The sequence below is a fragment of the Urocitellus parryii genome, chromosome 5 (genome assembly GCF_045843805.1).
Source record: "Urocitellus parryii isolate mUroPar1 chromosome 5, mUroPar1.hap1, whole genome shotgun sequence".
In the NCBI taxonomy this organism is placed as follows: Eukaryota; Metazoa; Chordata; class Mammalia; order Rodentia; family Sciuridae; genus Urocitellus; species Urocitellus parryii.
This window is the reverse complement of record NC_135535.1, coordinates 135,010,510-135,032,514: the sequence shown is the minus strand read 5'-3', so window position 1 is coordinate 135,032,514 and position 22,005 is coordinate 135,010,510. Positions and strand designations below refer to the sequence as shown.

At 36.0% G+C, this 22,005-nt stretch overlaps 1 protein-coding gene across 1 annotated transcript in view; it reads right to left on the bottom strand.

The window, feature by feature from the left end:
- The window catches only part of LOC144255061 (pro-neuregulin-3, membrane-bound isoform-like), a 45,591-nt gene that overhangs the window by 7,755 nt on the left and 15,831 nt on the right, over nucleotides 1–22,005 (bottom strand). Inside the window, 2 exon segments of the mRNA XM_077799097.1 lie at nucleotides 2,440–2,567; nucleotides 20,783–20,909. Of these exon segments, the coding sequence (XP_077655223.1) occupies nucleotides 2,440–2,567; nucleotides 20,783–20,909 (255 nt within the window).

Here is a 22,005-nt window from a genome sequence, read left to right as displayed (position 1 = left end):
ACTATTGTCCTTACCACTACTAACAAGGGGAAGCTATTATCTTTCTCTCTTGTTCCCTGGCTCTTCAGTCAGGAGAGTAAGGATAAGATCATCTGGCAGAGTCTGTGGGCCCCAGAAGACAGGTTGCTCAGGCTACCAAGGAAGGAAGGGGAAGAGATGCCACCACCTTACCATTTCCCATTGAGCCAAGAGAAGCCAGGGGACAAAACAGCCTGTAGCTCTTCTGGTACACAGGGATGGGAGTATGGAGCAGCAAAAGGAAGGTATCAGTATTGTGCTTATTTTTTTCATGGGATTAGTGTGGAAGCTAAAATATATGCAAATATTTAATGTGGAGCCTGGCAAATAGTAGATGCTCAAAAGAAAGTTTTTGTCTTGTTGTTCTGCCATTCTCCTAATCACTGAAAGTCCTGGAGTCATGTCACCATAGAAAACCTGTATATGTGCTTTCTTTGAGCAAGTTAGATTGTCAAAATGTGCAATAAGGATGGCATGGTAGATTTCTTTTTAAACAGGTGGGAATTTTTGGACTAAACATTAGAAATAATGGCTTTGTTTCACAAATAAGTTATCCAAATGAGCTATATTTTAGTGCACAAAAAGAAATTAATTATTCATATAGCTTGCTAAACTGTCACAACAGCAAAGTCTACCCATATGAGGAAGTAATCCATCTTAAAAATAATAGTCTGCATCTACTGGTCAACTATTCAGGATGTTATGGAACAGTTTGTGGGATATATAAATCAGTGACCAGATTATCAATCATGAAAATGTTTAAGTCTATTGCATGTTTTACAAAACAAAAACTATGATGTATGAAACTATAATTTACAAAGTTCTAGAGGCACTTTATAAATCACCAGTTGCCTATCTATCAGGACACAATGTATGTCAACAGATACTCCAATGTCATTGTACTGAACAAAAGGACAATGTCTTAATGATGTCCTTATTTAATCTGTGAGTGACTCCTAAAAGCCTGAGTAGAAGCCAATGTTCAGAATAAATATACAAATAAGAACAACAAAGGTATATTTCAGCTCTGATATGATTCTTAAAAATCTCAACTTTATGACAATTCAGTATTACAATGATTCACTAAACTCTCTTACTTGACTGGAAAAATACTCTGCTCTAATCGACAGGGGAAAATACTGTTTGGGTGAAAATATCCATCTTCTAAAAGGCTGGGAATTTTGGACTAAAGTCTATTAAAGTGAAATGCTCTTTCCATGGGGAAGTATTCTGTAAATGAAACAAATGTTATAAACCAAAACTTGAGTTTAAGATACTTAAACCCTCTATTTCAGTTTCATATGGAATGGAAATTTTAAAAAAAATAGTATGTTGATAATTATTGTAAGAATGATTGAAAATTTCTACATAACTGTGGGTACAAACAGGAAAGCCCTTTCCTAAGGTTCATTAAGGAGTGAAGGAAAAGGTTGTTTCCTTTTAAAAAGTGTTTCTGATGGGGTTGTGTGCAAAGTGTTGCTGAGAGATGTGAAAACAAAGGTTGATAACAGTTATCCTTCATTGGTAGTAGTACCTCACTGTTTACTGTCACATTCAAAATTTCAATTTACTACATATATTCTATATTTAAGCTACTGTACCTGTTTTGTTTTTGTAGCAGCATAAAGTTTTAAGTGAAAGTAGAAAACTTGGTAGTGTAGATTGGTAATTGAAAAAAGAAGCTCCAGTCTTTGGACAATTTGTGCAAAGATTGAAGATGTCCATTTTGACACATACCAAAACATACACACATACATACTATCCACTATAACATTATTTCCAACAAACTTCACCACTTGGTTTGAAAGAGATACCTTCCATTTTTTGGAGTACAAGAATCTAGTGTATAAAGCAGAACACTGTGAGCTAGAAGATGCTACAGAATATGTTCACTTTTAGAATGTCATAAAATATATTTGCCTTTCTTTCTCAAAGACCCAATTGCTGTGGTCAGCTTACAAAAGAGTGCCCCTCCACTAATAACACAAGGTTTTAGAGAAGGTTCACCAGGATATCCCCCTGGAAAATTTTCTTTTGTGAGGACCATGTTGGAAGACATGGAGCATCTCACACCAGCTGCCGAGGGAAGAATTAGGCATTAGTTTTGCCAGTAATGATGAGGCAGGCTAGGAAAAAATCATGTTTTAATAGTTTTTCAGAATGCAATTGTTCTGTTCACTGGTCTATGCCAATAGCTCTGATGGGTGATGTTAATGGTTCCTTCAGGCTCTTGTAGGCACAATGTTGCCTGCTAGGGAAGCCAGTGTCTTTAGTTTACCTGCTATGAGCTGCTGGAACATCTCCTCCATAGAGAACTATAGGAGAATCAAGAATAATCCCATGTTGCCATTTTTCGGCATGTGTGTCCAGAGTGTACACTGTGTAAACGAACCCACTCCCACAATAATCAGCTACCAGTACCTGTGGTGTTTAACAGACTGGCTTCCTCTGTCGGGAGAAGGAACCTCAGGGAATGCCTGGGGGCCGCCAAAACTTGACTCCATCATTTTCTCCAGCGCAGTCACAGGATGCCTTTCCGCCTTTGAATACTGCAGGAAATCATATGCATATGGAGGTACATTATGAGAAGAGGGTTGACAACATGAGAGTTAGGCATCAGTATAGTGGAATGCCAGTTTTGCCTGGGTCCTGACCAGGACATCGATAATGACATCCAGTGCATCCCATTTCTCACACACACACACCAGGCTTCTGAGATTAGATAAGTGTCACTGAAGATGAATCAGTCTTATCACTGCACTTCATGGCAACAGTGTCTGGATAGCCAAAAAGCACATACAAGTATATTTTAGTCCATTCAGTTAATCGGATCTCTATTAGCTTTTTTTTTTTTTCATAGATACTGATGTTGTGAACTTTATAATATTTTCAGAATTCTAGAGGAAATTAATTCATATATATTCCTACACACACACACACACTCCACTGTTCTCCTTCACCCTGCTGCCAGATAATTACTTTGAGAATTTCACTCTTTTAGTCCTAGACTCCTGTACCTCACGAGATATAATCTTTAAGTTGTTTTCTGGGAATACTATCTCTGAACCATAAGAAACAAGTTTCAGAAAGGAAAATCATACAATGAGTTTATAATCAAATGTACCTCTGTGCTCTTGAATTTTTTCTTCTGGTTACTTCATTCTTTCTAGGTCTTAATCATACATGATCTTAGATTCTATGTAAACATGACACTCCAGGCAGCCACTACTTGTATCATATGTGTCCTCATGAGATAAAAAAACAACTCCTGGCTATAGTTGAGAACAGACTTAGGATAAAATGGAAATGCTGACTAATTTTATGCACATATAAAATACATATGTACACATATTCAGTGATATTACCAGAATAAAAGAGAAATAATTCACTGATTGAACAAAAACTAATAAGGAGAGTAAATGACAGAGAATGGTAAAATGGAAATAAAAATGATAAATATGCATCATGATTTCCATGATGACAATAACAGGGGAGTTAGATAAATTCGGTCATCTATGTGAAAGCAATAGAGGACAATGACAAATAGGATGAGTGATGACACCCCCCCATATTATAGAAAAGACAATTTATAAAGTAATAATGCCAAATAAGATATAATGCCATGCCAACTTTGTTCTAAAAGAGACAAAGATGGATATTTCACATTAATAGAAGGAAATGTCTAGCATAAGATATTTATAAATTTTTGTCTAAGCAGCTTCAAAAATACAAAGTGAAATTAATAGTGTCACATGAAGAGACTGAGATACACTCAGACGTGTTGAGCATCTTCACTCCTTATTACAGAAGCATGGGAAGCATCTGAATAGAGTTAAAGCATAAACATGCTGTCATAATGGTTATCCATGAAAGTAAATGTTTACACCTGAAGGAGCTACATGGAAATAAAATAATGATGGAAATCCTAGAAACAAAAAATTGGGTGTTGGGCTAAAGACTTCCATTATGAAAGGCTTTCTCAGCTAGTCCTCCAAATCAGAGAACATTAAGCTTTTGATACTTTGACTACATCAAGATTAAATGCACTAAAAAGATTTAATAAACTAAAAGAATCCACATGGCAATGGGCATAAAGGTAATTTCAAACTATGTGGATACATTTATTCATAACCTTAAGGGAAAAAGACAGTTCTTACCAGGGTAAAACACCTCAAAACCCTAAAGAAAACATGTTAAATTTTATTAAGTAGAATAAATGATCATTATCAACTTAAAATGTAAAACCTGGTAAAAAGATTGGTATTCATGTCAGTATTACAATTTTAAGGCTGCACAGAAATCAACTAAAAAACAAGAAAGGCAACTACAAAAACATGAACAAGAATTTTCCAAATAGATGCATGGTATACATTTAGGAAGGTATGTAACTGCACTCTGTATAGTATGACAGTAGAGAAAGTTAAATTTTAAGAATAAAGTGCACAACTGTAATCCCGGCAACTTAGGGAGACCCTTTCTCAAACTACCACATCCCCAGCCCTCTGTTTTAGAGTACCCTGGGTTAAACCACCAGTGCCAAAAAAGAAAAAAAAAAATAAACACACAAAAGAACAACAAAAACAATATCTGGGAAAGGTAGAATTGATGGTAAATTCTAGGGAAACAAATCAACAATGTGTTTTAAAATTTTAAACATCTATTCTGAAATCTAAAATATTACTTCTGGCAATTTTCTCATTTATATATATATATATATATATATATATATATATATATATATATATATATATAAATATATATATATAAATTGATTCTTTGGGTATTAAAAATTCTACTGATATGCCTAAACAAATACACAGCAGAAACAAATGAATACTATGGAGACATTGAAAAGATAAAAACAAGGTACAGAAGAGTATGCAGATGAATCCACTTGTATAAGTGAGGAAAATGCATTACATGGATATACATTGTTGAATATATGTGCATAAATGCACATTTACCTTTGTTTATACACGTTTTATGTACATACACACATTTTTCTGTATGTGTTTCACTCAGGATGTAGATTTTTAAGAAGCAAAATAAACTATTTACTATTAATTGGGTCATATCCTTAAAGAAAAGTATGGTCAGTACCTCATAATATATTTTTCAAAAACGGAGTACATGTATAACGGTGGTCCTATAAGACTAATAGAGCTGAATAAATGCCTATCACTTGGTGATACAGTGTGAACAAACCTGTACTGCAAGCTATGTAAAATTATAGCATGTGTAAGTATACATAATTGATAATGACTGACTAAGAAGTATGGTATAGCAAATATATAAACTAGTCATTATTTTGGAATGTAATCTATATACATACACAAATGTACAAGTATACTGTAAAACTGTATGGCTGCAGCAGCCTCATAAGTCTTGTGTATACCACATCTCTTGATTATATCAAAACGCCATGCTAAGTGATTGACCTACACCAACTAGGTTCATGTAATTATGCTCAAGGATATTTACATAATGATGCATTCCTCATAACATATCCCTATCATTGAGGAACACATGACTGTATATAGCTAATATTTCTGCTGACTTGAGAAAAATGTCAAGTTTATTGTTTTTAAGTTCAAAGCTGTAAGTATAAGTTTCATTTTTAAGTACTTTCAAAAATAAGCCACATAGTGGCAGTAATGACTACATCTTAAACTAGAATCTGAATGCTACAAAATGGACCTGTAGAAACTAGCCAGGCTTTTCTAAAACAGAATAAAGTCATATGAAATGAAAAGAAGATATGGAGATTGCAAAAGGTGATTGTTTTCAGTAATCCCAAATAACGAAAATTCAATAATACCTCTATATGTGCTTTGTTGCTAATTGAGGTTGTGTGTTACAAATGATCCATGGAAACAGTCAGATGTGTTTACTGAAGTGTAAACAACATACTGAATTTTGGATTTCCAAACTCTATAAAAGACATATTAGAGTTTGCTCACTTTTCCCCCAACTTCTAATAAATCTGTTTAGATGACAAATTCAAATACCTTGGTGGTTCAGCCACAAAAAGAGTTACATGATAGAGGAAAATAGTAGAGAAAGGATTCACTGAGAAAAGGAAGTCTGCTCAGCTACTGCAGAGGGAGATCCTGTGGTAACATCAGACTTTTCTAGAGAAGTTGTTAAATCAATGTCTGTAACCCATATCAAAAAGTCCAATTCGGTTTTTAGGTCCTTAGTTAAGTGTCCTGAGAGGGAAGGCTTTATCCAAATCCCACGTAAAAGTCATGAATAGAAACGGCCTCTTACTTATTTTGCTTATTGATAAGTATTTTCTAAAATTCCCTTTAGATTGTTTGTATTGTTATATCACATAATCGTTTTTTACTTATAAAATTCAGAAAAATGTTGGAACAAATTTGTATTTCTCTTTTTTTTTTTTTTTTTTTTTTGGTAACTGCATTTAACCTGAGAATCAGGCTACTGCTGGCATTCCCACCCATGGTTGATTGAGATATGTGGGACTATTAAAGATATAATAAGCTGGCAATCCTCCAAGTTGACATTTCATACATATTGGTTCAAAAATGAATTTAGAGATAGCTTTCAATTTTACTTCTGACAATAACTGAAAGTCATCATTCCTGTCCTAACAATAATACCAGAAGAAAACAACTACAAAAAGAACTGAAAACCAATGACCATTCTGGTATGCATCAGATACTTGAGTTGTAGGGTAAGCCACCACTGAGAGACTCAGGCTACAAATACTCAGAGTCTAAATTGGTAGGATTGCTTGAACTTCATTTTCAACTCTTTCGGACACAGGTCTCACTAAATTGCTGAAGCTTGCCTCAAAATCACAATCCTCCTGCCTCAGCCTTTAGAGTCACTGGGATTGAGTTGCTGGAATCGATGTGGAGATGACAATGAGAGCTAGGATCATTTGGGGGCTGCTGTCTCAGGAAAGGTGCTCTTCTTTCATAGAAGTACACCAGATTGTAACAGAAAACAATAGATCATCATATGCCTCTGCTATTAAAAGGGCAAAGATAACCATTTTGAAACACACGCAGAGCATGCTCCATAACAACTGCCTGCATTTCAACAAAAAAAATAAGGCTTTGCCAAAGCCTATTTCACCTGAGGACAGGGCATCTCCAAATCCCTCCCCCTGACAGACCCATAGCATTCCCCTCTCTCATAACAGGAGGAAAAGGCAAAGAAGTCCTTGTGAAGGACATAGGTCAGGAACACAATCCCATTGAAAGGATAAAATATAATCATAAGATCACAGAAGAGTTCCCTTCCACCCTATCTACAGGACTCCACTACAACTGTAGTGGATTACAGCTGAAAATTTTGCAAAAGCAGACTACTGAGTTCTTAAAGGAACCTAAACATCCAGCAGAGACAAAAACCAAATAAGCAAAACAAGCATCAGAGGAGTTTGAAGCCCCTGGCATCTATGGCTATAGCAAACATTAAACAAAACCCAATATTAGCCAGATTAACATAAAACTTTACACTGAAGGTCTATTTACCTTAGTTCCTACTCCCAAATGTATGTTCATTCCACCTTTTAACAAAACATCATAAGGTGTGCTAAAAGACAAGAAAATACAATGGAAAAGAACCAGAACTCATATCAGAGAGATGATGGTATGATCAAACAAGGAATTTGAACATGAAAAATGTGGTAAGGACTTTACAGGAAGAAAACAGACAACATGGAAGAACAGATGGGTACCATAAGCATAGAAATGGGAAATTTAGTCAATAATCAAAAGCACATGCTAAACCTAAAAAGCACTATAATAAGGGCTGGGGATGTGGCTCAGTAGTAGAATGCTTGTCTAGCATGCACAAGGCACTAGGTTCAATCTCCAGCACCACTGAAACACTTTAATAGAGAAACAGATGTACCATTTGATAGGATTATCAATAGAACCAAAACACACACACAACAATAGTCAAAAGGTATGATCTAGGCACAATTAGAACAACAAAAGGGGAAGAGAGAAAAGGTATTAGGAAAAGAAATTGAAATAATTATGATCAAATTATTTCACTTAATAATGGAAACCACACCATAGTTTAAGGAAGCTTTTAGAACATTAAAACACCACACAGGATAAGTCCCCCAAACCTAATATGATGACATATAGTGTTAAAGAAACTGTGGGGGGGCAGAGTATAAAATCTTACCTATAAAGGAAAAAGGTTAGGAAATACAGTGGGTTTCTAATTAGAAACCTAGCAAACAATATGGCAAAAGACTGAAATATGTTTAAAAAAAAAAGAAAAACTACAAACCTCACTCCTGAAATCATCCTACCAAAAATAAGGTGGTATCCAGGTTGGCTCCATAGTTTAGCTATTGTGAATTGTGCTGCTATAAATATTGATGTGGCTGTGTCCCTGCAGTATGCTGTTTATAAGTCCTTTGGGTATAGTCCGAGGAGTGGGATAGCTGGGTCAAATGGTGGTTCCATTTCCAGATTTCTAAGGAATCTCCATACTGCTTTCCATATTGGCTGCACTGGTTTGCAGTCCCACCAGCAATGTATGAGTGTGCCTTTCCCCCACATCCTTGCCAACACTTATTGTTGTTTGTCTTCATAATAGCTTCAGTTCTGACTGGAGTGAGATGATATCTTATTTTTGATTTGCATTTCTCTGATTGCTAGAGATGATGAGCATTTTTTCATATATTTGTCAATTGATTGTATATACACTTCTACAAAGTGTCTGTTCAGGTCCTTAGCCCATTTGTTGATTGGGTTATTTGTGTTTTTTTTTTTTTTGTTTGTTTGGTTTTTTTTTTTTTTTTGGTGTATAGCTTTTTGAGTTATTTATATATCCTAGAGATTAGTGCTCTATCTGATGTGTAAGGGGTAAAAATTTGCTCCCAGGATGTGGACTATTTTCACCTCACAGATTTCTTCTTTTGTGGAGAAGAAACTTTTTAGTTTGATTCCATCATATTGATTGAATCTCAGTTTCAATTCTGGTGCTATAGGAGTCTTATTAAGGGAGTTGGGGCCTAATCCCACATGATGAAGATTAGGGCCTACTTTTCTTCTACTAGACACAGAGTGTCTGGTCTAATTCCAGGCCTTTGATCCATTTTGAGTTGAGTGCATGGTGAGAGATAGGGGTTTGATTTCATTTTGTTGCTTATGGATTTCCAGTTTTCCCAGCACCATTTGTTGAAGAAGCTATCTTTTCTCCAGTGCATGTTTTTAGCACCTTTGTCTAATATAAGATAATTGTAATTTTATAGGTTAGTCTCTGTGTCCTCTATTCTTATCATTGGTCTACCAGTCTGTTTTGGTGCCAATGCCAGGCTGTTTTTGTTACTATTGCTCTGTAGTATAGTTTAAGGTCTGGTAGAGAGATGCCACCTGCTTCACTCGTCCTGCTAAGGAATGCTTTAGCTATTCTAGGTCTCCTATTTGTCCAGATGAATTTCATGATTGCTTTTCTGTTTCTATGAGGGACGCCATTGAGAGCCAACCTAGATGCCCTTCAGTGGATGAATGGATTAAAAAAAGTGGCACATGTACACAATGGAATTTTACCCAGCAGTTGGAAAGATAATGCTAAGCGCCAAGTGAAGTTAGTTAATCCCAAAAAACAAATGCTAAATGTTTTCTCTGTTATAAGGAGGCTGACTCATAGTGGGGTAGGGAGGAGGAGCATGGGAGGATTAGATAAATTCTAGATAGGGAAAGGGAGGGGGCAGGGGATTAGCAAGGGCACTGGAATGTGATGGACACCATTATCCAAAGTACATAGACAAAGACTCAAAGTGGGTGTCAACATACTCTCTATATAAACAGATATAAAACATTGTGCTGTATATGTGTAATAAGAATTGTAGTGCAAAAAAAAGGTACATGTACAAAGGCATGAATTGGCATGAACATACTCTGTATACAAAGATATGAAAAATCATACTCTATATGTGTAATGCATTCTGCTCTCATATATTTAAAAAAAATTAAAAAAATAAAATCAATAAAACTAAAAAGGGCCAATAAGGTTAGTTTCAACTTTTACAGTCAAATGAAAACAGAAAATTCATCATAAGCAGACCTGGCCTGCAATAAATATTACAAGAAATTTTGCAGGGAGAATGAAAATCATGTAGGTCAGTAACATAGATCTACAGAAAGGAAGAAAAAGTGTCAGAAAAATAATAAATGAAAGTAAAGATTTCATTTGTCTTAATAGATAACTCATTGTTAATATTAATTTGAATAAATATTTTTCTCTTATGTGATTCTCACAAAGTAATGATTGACAAATTTTTAAAGTATTGGAATGCTCTGTTTTAAAGTATGTGTAGTAGTTACAAATTAGTAAAATGTTATTTGAAAGTGAACTTGGATTAATTGTAAATATGTATTGCTACTTCTTGAAGAGCCACTAAAAAATAACTAAAAAGTAGTATAGATGATATGGAGAGAAGTGAGGGAAATGAATAATAAAATGTTTAAAACTGAAAGGAAGAAATAAGCAAAGAAAATGGGAAAAAATACAAACCAGTTACAAATGTGGCAGGTATTAATTTAAAAATATCCACAATAACTTGAAATATGATTGATCTATAGACACCAATTAAACAAAGATGTGAGCATAGAGTTTTGTAAAAATGACATTGTGTTCATGAGAAACACTTTAAAGACACATGATAAAAGTAAAGGGTTAACACTGATCCAAAATAAACTGAAGCAGCTATATTTTGAAATAGAATTATCAGGTAAAAGGATTAAAGAAATATCATTCATGAATGAAAAATGGTTTCAATTCTCCAAGAATATAAAACACTTAGGTTCCTAACAACAGAGTAATAAAAGACAAAAAGGGAAACTGAAAGAATAACAAGGAGGAAAAAAACCTATTTAATTTAGAGTATCAAACTACTACTTTTTTTTTCTTTTTCTCTTTTTATTTATTTATTTATCGTTTTGGTACTATGGATTGAACTCGGGGCACTTGACCACTGAGGCTGGCTTTGAACTCTCAACCCCCCTGCCTCAGCCTCTGAAGCCACTAGTATTACAGGCATGCAATATCACACCCAGCTATTCAAACTTCTATCATTAATTCACAGATCTGTCAGGCAGAATAATTAATACAAATGTCAGTGACCTGAATAGTACTTTCAATCAAGTTGACATGATTGGTTTGTGGATTGTTTTTTCCAATAAAGTAAATGACACACACTTCTCAAACTAATATGGAACATTAACCAAGATAAAGTATGCCTTATGATATTTAAAATGAATTGTAAAAAGCATACTTTCAGAGTTCATTGGAATTAAACTAGGAATTAATACAATAAATGGGATAATCCCCAAATATTTGGAGATTAAACAATATACTTGTAAATAACAAAAGTGTCAAATGTTAAGACTCAACAGAAATCTTTTTCTTTTAAATAGAGAGAATTTTTCAATATTTATTTTTTAGTTCTCAGCAGACACAACATCTTTATTTTATTTTTATGTGGTGCTGAGGATTGAACCCAGCACATGCCAGGTGAGCACACTACCACTTTAGCCACATCCCCAGCCCTCAACAGAAATCTTAATGTCTAAATTAAAATACAACTTATAGGGGACTGGGATAGTGGCATAGCACTTGCCTAGAATATGTGAAGCACTGGTTTCAATTCTTAGTACCACATATAAATAAATAAGGTCCATTTGACAACTAAAGAAACTTTAATACAACTTATCAAAGTTTGCAGGAGGTAATAATAGCAGTGAGTAGAGAAAATTTATAATTAAATTTTTCAAAATGATGAAAGATATAGAATCAATAAATTTCCATCTTAGAAAACTAGAAAATGAAGAAACAATTAAGGCCTAAAACAAGTAGAAGAGAAATAAATGAAAAGAGGAAAATAATACAGAAAAATCACCAAAAGCAAAGACGATTCTTTAGAAATTGATCAACATTATTGATCTTTTCATTCAGACTAACTCAAGAGAAAAGAGGATACAAATTACCATTAACAGGAAGAATAGTTGAAATGGACCAATTTATTGAAAGGCATAAACTAGCAAAATTCATACAGGGGATGGAGGTAACCTTAATAGTCCTAGATCTATTAAAGAATTATAGCAATTAACAGAACATCATTTGGAGTGGTGGGGACCTCTGGAAATAATTCAGATTCCCCCAAGGAAATCTGAGATCTCACAAAGGTGAGGTGGGGGTCAGGGATGCTGCCCTAAGCAGCTTTGGAAATGAGTAGCATTTGTAAGGCAAAAGGACCACACACAAGCACTATCGAGCAAACTCATAGAACATGGCATTACAGCACAATATTCTGAGTCTGTAACTGAGCAATTAGGTAAATGGATGGTGGATAGTAAGAGTCAGTCTTTCCATAGTGGAGTGGGAATTCATAGATAAGCAGTGGGTGGAGGCTAGGATGATCTTTGTAGTAATTGATTAGTATTGTGTGGAGACATCAGCATGAACTCAGGTGTAAAAAAAAATTTAGAGATTATTACAAGACTTATAGAGGGGTTTATGTATGTGAGAGAGACAGCCAGAGACAGATCTTTGATCCATCTGTTAAGAGGGACCAGAAACAAGGCCTTTCCAATAGCAATGAGCTTTTCTGACTCTGAGACCTTGTTTCCAACAGCATTCTGCAATGGAAGGAATGCTACTGGAGAAATGAATGATTCTAAGATTGGGACAGGTAATATACCAAATGAGCTTGGAACATCCTTTAGTGCTTGAAAACAACGAAAAAACATTACCCTCCCAAACTGATATGGAATTCTTAGCCTATACCAAAATGATATGGGTAATTGAGAGATTTGTCAAAGCTAGAATAACTTGATCACAAAAGTTATTATTATTGAATTCCTTGGATTATAAATCAAAGTATAAAATAAGTATCCATGAGTTCATACTGATATAAACAAATGACTTGATAAATTTTAAAAGTGGAGGAGAAGAAACAAGCCCTTTGCAGTATTATACAAATAACTTTTGTAGATATTCCACTATCAGGAAGAAAGATTATAATTCCCCATCCCTTAAATGTGGGATATGCATACTGGCTTCCTTCCAAAAGGTCCCTGGCAAAGGCCCCTGGCAAAGGCAGAGTGAAGAAAGGACTATCCTTAGAATGAGAAACATGATGAATACTGCCTCTGGCAGACGATGAGGCTAACATCAATGGTGATAATCATAACGATCATATATACTTTTGATATGATATGATGAAATGACACCTGTTATCTTTCTCTGAAAATCCCATAACCCCAATAAAAGCATGAGAACAACACCAATAGGGGAGCATCCTATAAAATACTTGACCAGTACTACTCAAAACTGTCAAGGTCATCAAAACAAAAAAACCTGGCAAATTGTTGCAGTCAAGAAGAGCCTAAGGAGATGGAACTAAATGTAATGTAGGGTCCTGCACGGAAAACTGAGGAAGCAATTAGGAAAAAATCTTAAGATATTTGAGTCCAATCATGGATTTTAGTTAAAATTAAGCAAAATCAATGCAGTGTTATTAACAAATGCACCACACTCATGTATCATGTTAATAAGGGAAACTAAGTACACAGTATTTGGGAACTCTTTGTAGTATCTTCTCAATTTTTCTATAAATCACACTACTCTGAACATAAAAGCTACTTAACCCATTAAGTCCCAGGTTTTCCATTCTATGACTATATAACAAAATTGATACAAGTGCATTAAAATAGGTTGGGAATCATAATATAGAGCTTATATATTCTTTATAGTTTTTTTTGTTCTTAATTATAAACAGGGCACTAGCACAATATAGTATCTTTCGCATATACAAGCCATCCTATAAATAGGGCACTGGGCAACTATAATATGTGGGACCCTGGGACAAAGTAGGAACACAAAATAGATGTTTTTTTAAAGCATAAGACAGTCTAGAGACTAGTCTCCCTATAGTTTCCGGAGTAACTCAACTGTACACTCTCAAGGCATATTTCCTAGTCAGCAAAACAGTTCATCTGTACCAACCCTCCTTACAAATAAGCTTAACTAACCAGGATCACAACCTTTGGATATTTATTCTCTGAACTGTATTACAATTTCTTCCAAAATATGTGTACTTCCATCCCTTGGAGGAGTTACTGTCTGCCCTATTTTATCCATCACATCATATGTGCAGTGAAGCTTAATGCTTAGGTCAGTTGGCCATCCGACCCTACGTTTTAACATCCTAATCCTGCAAAGTTAGGCAGTTGACCCCATGTTCTTCCCTTCACCCAGATCTGAATATTTTTTGGCACGCATTTTTTAGTAATATCTTCTTAGGTATAATACTCAAAATGTCATATTAGTAGTAAATAATGAGATATAACAATATTTCATTCACCAGTCCTCTCAGCATAAACCTAAGTAATTTCCTTTCAAGATGCGTTGAAGGTTTTGGCCAACATTGTTATTTCTTGAGGAACTCCTCATTGTACTCAACCTCCCTGAAATCCCTGATACCACCCTGTGGAGGTGCTCCTGGGTGGTACGGAGGCTGCCCACTGTTTCCTGCTCTCCTGCCTTGCTTCTAACACACTGTTGGTGGTGCACCAGAATCAATAGAATAAGCTCATGTTGACAGAAGAGCAATGACATTGTTGTTTCCAGGTCTGGCACAGGCACACAGTGGGAGTCACAAGGTTAAATGAAGCAGGGCCTGTGTTGGAAAGCAATGTTGACAGAACTGGTAATCACCTGTTCTGAAATCCCAGGCAATAAAGGCAGGAGAGGGTACAGTTTCAAACAGTTTTAAGTGTATGTCACTCTGCATTGTTCTTAGCTCATCTCTACCTGTGTCTAAAAGTTCATTATGGTCAGTCCAACTATGAGCCCAGAGGGTGGAGGAAAATTGAATGGTTATGACATGTTTTCCTGAAGAATTTCAACTAGCTTTTGAATGCAAGTAATTAAAAGCAACTTGACCATGATTGCTGTTTTTGAGAATTTTTGCACCATGTACCAGAGTTAAGAATTCTAATAACTGCAGTCAAGCTGTAACACGTTTCTTCTATAGCAAAGTAATATAACTACAGACCTCCTCTAGGGACAAGAAGCAGCAGGCTCAACTTTCCCCTGTCCCTAACCAGATGCCCCCTTCAGCTAGGGGGACTGAGCATGTGCCGCTGTCTCTTAGATCTTTGCTATTCCTCTGTCATATTGATTCTCTCTGATATTTACTGTAGGCCTTGGCACATGTGAGAGTACATGTTTGCCTTTGGGATTATACAATTAGTGTCTAACAATAAACTCCTTGAAAGCAAGAACATTTCATCTGTTATGAGAATTTTGAATTGTGATAATTCATTATGTCCCTGATCCTTACTAGGCACTGTCTGATACCAGTTACTTCATTTCTGCATTAACCTATTAATTCAAATATAAATATATATTGAATAAGGGAGTTAGAATTTAATATTTATTCAAACAAGACATCAGGTTTTAGATTAGAACTATTTAAAAATTAACTTCAATTAATACTACAAAGAAATTACCTTTTTTGATATCAGCTCTGCAGATAATTCGATAAAATTCAATTCACTCTCACCAAGGAATTCAAATGTCCACAGTATTAGGTGGCATTCAGATCTCTTTTATTGAATTGAGAGGTTATTTTTCATTCTGTTAGAGTATTTTGACTTAGACTATATACATTATAAAATAGTAGTACTTATATCTACTACTAGCCTGTGAGCATCTTGAGGTCAGCAATAATCTCTGTATTTTAAGCTTTCCATGTATTGCCCAACATATAAAAGTATTCAGTAAATATTACTGAATAAATGTATTCCTCTCTACCAATTGTTAAGGATGTGCTGGGCATTTTTGTCCAGTATTTATTACCTTGCAGTTCTTTCTCAGTGAACATGACCCCCTATAAACAAACCTATCTTCCCTTCTCTTTCATACCAGAGATTGAACCCAGAGGTGCTTTACCACTGACCTGTATCCTCAGTCCTTTTTATTATTTATTTAGAGACAGGGTCTTGCTCAGTGGCTAAGGCCAGCCTTCAACTTGGTAATCCCCCTGCTTCAGCCTTCTGAGTAGTTGGGATTACAGGTATATGTCACCACACCTAGCTAAACCTATATTTCTTCAAGATGATTACTGGATCAAAAGGTAGGAAGGATATATAAATTTTTCCCTTACTTTGTGATTATATGTATTTTTCCTGATTTTAAGAGAAGAACAGCTCATCTCTCTTTTGATGACTTCACTTTCTGATCCCTGAACCAGACTGAGAAGTTTCACTTAGTTCTTTCTCACTCCAGGACTCAATACAGAAGGTTAGTTCATCTCTTTGGGTCACAAAGACTTTAACTGCAAATGAAGGTAGGGGCTAGATGTTTATAAGGCACTACAGGATAATCTACCCTCATTCTTCTGTCAAGCGCTTCCAGAAAATCATGTTGCTTCAATTGACTAGGTGTTTCACATCTTGTTAAATGACTATAAAGTGAAACCCTTCACCATTAATGTTTAATGAACATAAGGGAATGCCAGACACAATTCATTTGTTAAACACCACCATTTGCAAAGAATTTTAAGTAGTTAACCTGGTCTTGGAGATAAAAGACAGATTTGCCTGATATGGTAATCAGGTAGGAATTTTTTTTTTTTTCTGGGAAGGATGATTATGTACCTAGATACCTGTCATCCTCCTTTGTAGAGGAAATGAATGCTCACAGTAGGAAGACCGGTGATGGACCTGGGTGTTCAGAATTTCTTAATAGAAAAGGAAAGTTGCATTTGAACAGAGATTCTGAACTTTCTAGCCACTTTTGCTATTTTTGAAAGGATAATTTTCTGTTATGGAGTGGCCATGCATTATAGGGCAATTATCAGTAGCCCTGATCTGTAACCACTAGGTTCTAGTAGTATTCTTTCCCCAGATAGTTACAGCCAAAGTATTTTTCAGTCTTTGCCAAATGTGCAATGGTGGTAGGAGCAAATTTCCCCCTGGTGAGAGCTAATGAATTTATAGGTCTGGGTTTATCTTTGACCTACTCACTAGTCTTCTGATAGAAGTAACTGTCTAAGCTCCATTTCCTCCTCCTAGATATTATAAGTTAAACATTCACTGTGAGAAGGAAATGAGACAATATATTTGTTATTTAGTATGATACTGTGTTTGCGCTCAGCACATGTGTTTTGCTGTTACCATGACTGTCATTTATCTTTTTGTTATTATTGACATGGGTATTTCCTCATAGCTCTTACCAGAAGAAAATAGTATAAAAACCTACAAAACAAAAATGCATTTGAAATTCCCTTTGATAGACATCCAATGTTCTTAGTCACATGACTGCTTTCCCTAAGACTACCCATAATATGCCTCCTGGTCTTCAACTGCAGATTCCCTACATATTTCTCTTCGTATATTTTAAGGATAGCATTAAAGAAAAGCTAATGTTCTTAAAATATTTGGTTCCTAATTAATAGACTTAATATCTATTCTCCATCACTATTTTGTCTCAAAACTTACAGCATGGAAAATTGCAGTCAAATTGATATTTGCTTCCTGGAATAAAATTGTGAGCAAAGGGTATCAGCATGTAATTCACCAAAGAGGAAATTTGACTAGAAATATGTGGACAGAGATTATGCTTCACTCTCAAAGAAATGCAAATTTCAAAGAATGCCATTTCCTACTATTAAATTAGCAAAGGAAATGTTGATAGAGATATAACAAAACCAGCAGTGACCCACATTGCCTTCTAGCACTGAAACTGACATGCTTTTGGGGAAGAAACTTATCACAATCTGGTCTTGTTAAGGAGACTTGCTCAGGTAGCCCTTGAGCCTATGCTGGCAATATGCAGAATGCAATGTCTCTATGCATATATCTCTTCAATGCACCTTGATCTCATTTTGTTGGCATACTTAAATGCCTTCTCTTCATACATATTTTCTTCCTGGAGTCCCAATTCCTGCTTAGCAATTCATCCTGATAATTTCTTGGGATAATCTTAGATGATCAAAACACTTCTGTCTCTGAGACATAGAGGGGAATGAAGTCCCAAAATATTCATCTTTGAAATAAGGATTATTTTGGGTTAAGGTCATAGAGACCCAGAATAGGTAGTAAAAGCTCTCCAAATAGGCTTTTTTTTTTTTTTTGGTAAAGGAAATTTCCTTTACCAAAAAAGAGAAAAAAATCACTTAAGCCTTCATATGAATGCTTAATTACAACTCTTATATTCCATATTTTTCCTGGTCACTGTTCCATAACTTGCTTCCCCAACCTGGAAGTTGGAAATACCTCTTTTCCTTTAGCCTAAGCTGGTATATAAGCCTAAATTACAAATACCCCTTTGAGTTATCCATTTCTGGGTATTCTATATTACACTCCTAATGCCCATGTTAACACACCTCTGCTTTTCTCTTGTTAATCTGCCTTTTGCTATAGAGTTCAGCAGAGAACCTAGAAGAATAGAAGTTAAAAAATGTTTTTCCCCCTATCCTCTTCTTAGGCAACAATGGTATGAATACAAAAAGACACCATCCTCACACTTGAGCCCTGAGGATATAATCTAGTTGAGACTCTTCCCATTTTGTGTGTCCATACACAACATAGGGCTCTGTGGGCTGGAGAGGAAATAAAATCATATTCACCCAACATCTTCTAGAGTGTTGGAAACCTGCAACTAATCACTTCCTTCTTGTAATTCCAATGAAATGAGGGCAGGAGAGAGGATGCAAATGAAGATTTTAGCATTGGTGAAAAGAGCCTGGATGTCTACCAGGATGGGGATGGATGAGAGGGGTTGTGAAGTGTTCACTCATGGACCATTAATGAAATCATCCCAATTCAGTTTGTGGCAATCATGCAGGAGACAAAAGATGCTATCAGCACTTATTAGATAAAAAAGAAGAGTCACAACCAAACTCTGTTAAATACATGGCTATGGACAAAGACTCTTCTTGACCTGACTTGCTTCAATCAGGCCTCACCTTTACGCTATAAAAACTGTATCCCCTCAACACAAGTGCTTTCATACCCCTATTTCTCCACCCCACACTAAAAGACCTGAACAAACACTGACTTAGTTTCCGACAGCTCAAGGCTGCATCCCTAGAATGACCATAGCCCCCCTTCAAGTGCCTGCTGAAAAACAAAGCAATATCAAACTCAAGGCCCACACCTGAAGATAATGCTGAGTTCCTATCTAAAACATTTACAGGAAGCTTTATGGTTATAAATGTCTCTTACACCTCAGGAAGTATCTTTCATAAGCACCTACAAAACATTCCTTTGAAATATCCTCATCAGGAAGGACGGGGGCTCTGCCCCCAAGTCTTCCTGGGAACATGGTATCCTGATTTCAGTAATTGCCGGCCAGAAGACACCACTGCCCAACTGCACATACACACTGACCCACCCTGAGCACTTTGTTTCTTCCCTACCTCTAAGCCCTCACTTGTCCCCCTTTCTGCTCTCATTCTCCCTTTAAAAGGCCAAGTCACCTTGTATATACCGAATATGTGCACAATGGGCCCCCTTCCCCATCACTGTGGTACATTACTGATTAAAACCCATCCCTGTTGCTGTCACATGTGTCCAGACTTGTTTATCTTTGATGGGACTAGTTGCTAAGGAACTGAACCCCTCCATCACTGTGGTTGTTTGAGGTGCTTGGATTATACTCATTAGAAATCATTAGCAAAGTGTTCTCTGAAAAGAACAAGCCCTGCCCATTCCCACGAATAAAAGTTTAACAAAACTTTGCTGGCAAGCAATTCTGATTTATGAATCCCACATTAAACCATCTAAGTACATCTGTTAGGCACATCATAATGGTGACTCTTTGGGTAATGATTTCTTAGAATCACAAGTGATGTATGAATTCTTAGCAATTTAAGTGTTTGAAGGGGCCTGAATGTGTCCTGGGTGATTGCCTATTATACTCAAATCCTAGTTTTATAGTATGGCCTTTGTTCCTTTGTTCCATGCCTCATAATCTGGAATCACAATCTTATGTGTGAACAAAGCATTGCTACCCATAGGAGGAATATTTCAGCATGTATTAGATAGTGTTTTTAATTTGTGTGTTTTGCAATATATCTTAGAAGAGATTAAAACTACCTTTCAAAAGTGTACAGGAAAAGAGTTTGCCTTTAAGTTTTGGTGTCTGTACATCCTGGTGTTAGAAGAATTGACTCTAGGACTGAGTCTCATGTTTCTCATTCCTCTGACCCCCTTAACTTGGAGCTGCTTGAATATAGTATGCATTTGTTGAGTTCCATGGCTTTATTCTTTTTTATTTCTTTACCTCTTGGTTTTTTGACTATCTGATGAACCTTTCATGCCTTTTGAAATCCTGCTAGAGTCTGACCTTGTTGAGGGGCAGCTCCAGGTCTGCCTCCTCTAGGTCCTCCCTCCAGCCTTGCTGTAGCATCCACCATAGCAGTGCAAATTCTTACATAGTTCTGGTGGTGGTTCTAGTTCCCGCATGGCACCAAACATTATTTCTGGCATAAAGTAACAATTCAGTTGTTTGATGGGACAAACTTTTTTTGCTACTAGAGATTAATTTATATTATAGATAAAAATCAAGAGCTAAGATTAACTTCTATTTCTTCTGATATGTGCATATATACATACCTACGTGCATGCAAATGAAAGATGATTTAAGTAAACTATAAAGTACTGAAAAAAGTGAGTATAATTATAGGTTCCCTTTTCCCTATGGATGGGGATGCTGAGGTGGGCTGTAGGAAGGGACGTGCAGGCACATCACTTACATTTTGCAGCTGGACATGGCTTTTCACCAAGCTCTCTGATTTTACCATTGTGCTGGATGCTTTAAGACTGTAGTTTTTACCATTTTGTGACTCCTTCAGCTGCTCTTGGATTTGTTTAGCTTGTTTCCTGCAGGTATAAATATGTTATCAGAATTTGCATACGTTTATGGAATCTTAAATTTTGATGTTCATTCATTCCCCATATCTTTGACATTTGCCAAAGCTAGATGAGCTCAGTTAACAAAGACAGCCCTTCTCTTGTTTTCAACTCCACCAAGAAATACTTCCAACTTAGAGCAAACTTGGTATTATGCATTATGATCCTGAGATTCATAAGCAAAAATGGTGCTTAGGAACGTGATGTGTTGTCCTGGCCTCCATAAATGCATGAGTTTCCTTATCCTCAGTGCTCACTTTTAAATAATTGGAAATGCTATGGATAAGTGACTAAAGGAAAAATATGAGGCTTGACTCTGGAGGCCATATGTTTTTGCTAAGATATATGCATAGCCTATATGCATGGCTTGCATACAAAAATGTGTATATTTTCTGTCTTGTACATTTATTATTACCTACAGCCTAAATAATAGTTAATTTTTAAGGAACTAACTACTGGTTTCATTTTAACTACAGGTACCAGTTAATTCATTTTCCACAATAATTCTATGTGATGAGAGGATAACATTATCTCCATTTAACAGATAGGTAAATAAAGGCACAAAGAAGTTAAATCATTTGCCCAGGGTCACAGAGAGTAGGTGGTAGAGCATAGCCTTCAACCAAACCACCATTAAGATATTTACATATCCTCAGCTTCTAAGCAGGGATGCTGAGATTGCTGTAGGTTTTTGGACTCAGAAATAAAGTGATCCTGCATGTACATGTGGAAGGACTGTTGTTTGGTTCATTCGGTGTCTATTCCAGAGGAGTGGAACAAACTCTTGCCTGATTAGCTGCAATCTTCCAGAAGGTTCATAGCAGTTATCTATTAGTGTCAGACTTAGTACCCCTGAAAACAACTTTGCAGAATCATCTCCCTGAAGTTTGCCTCTCTCCTGAGTTCTCTGTCAAGGAGACTGGTTGCAAGACACATCTTACCATGAATGTCTCTGTTCTGCTACTACAGGGACTGGGATCTGAAACTGAGCTCTTATCCACCAGCTTGCCACCCTAATAATTATCTAAATGTCTCTGAGCTTTCCTTTCTTCATGTGCAACTGGAG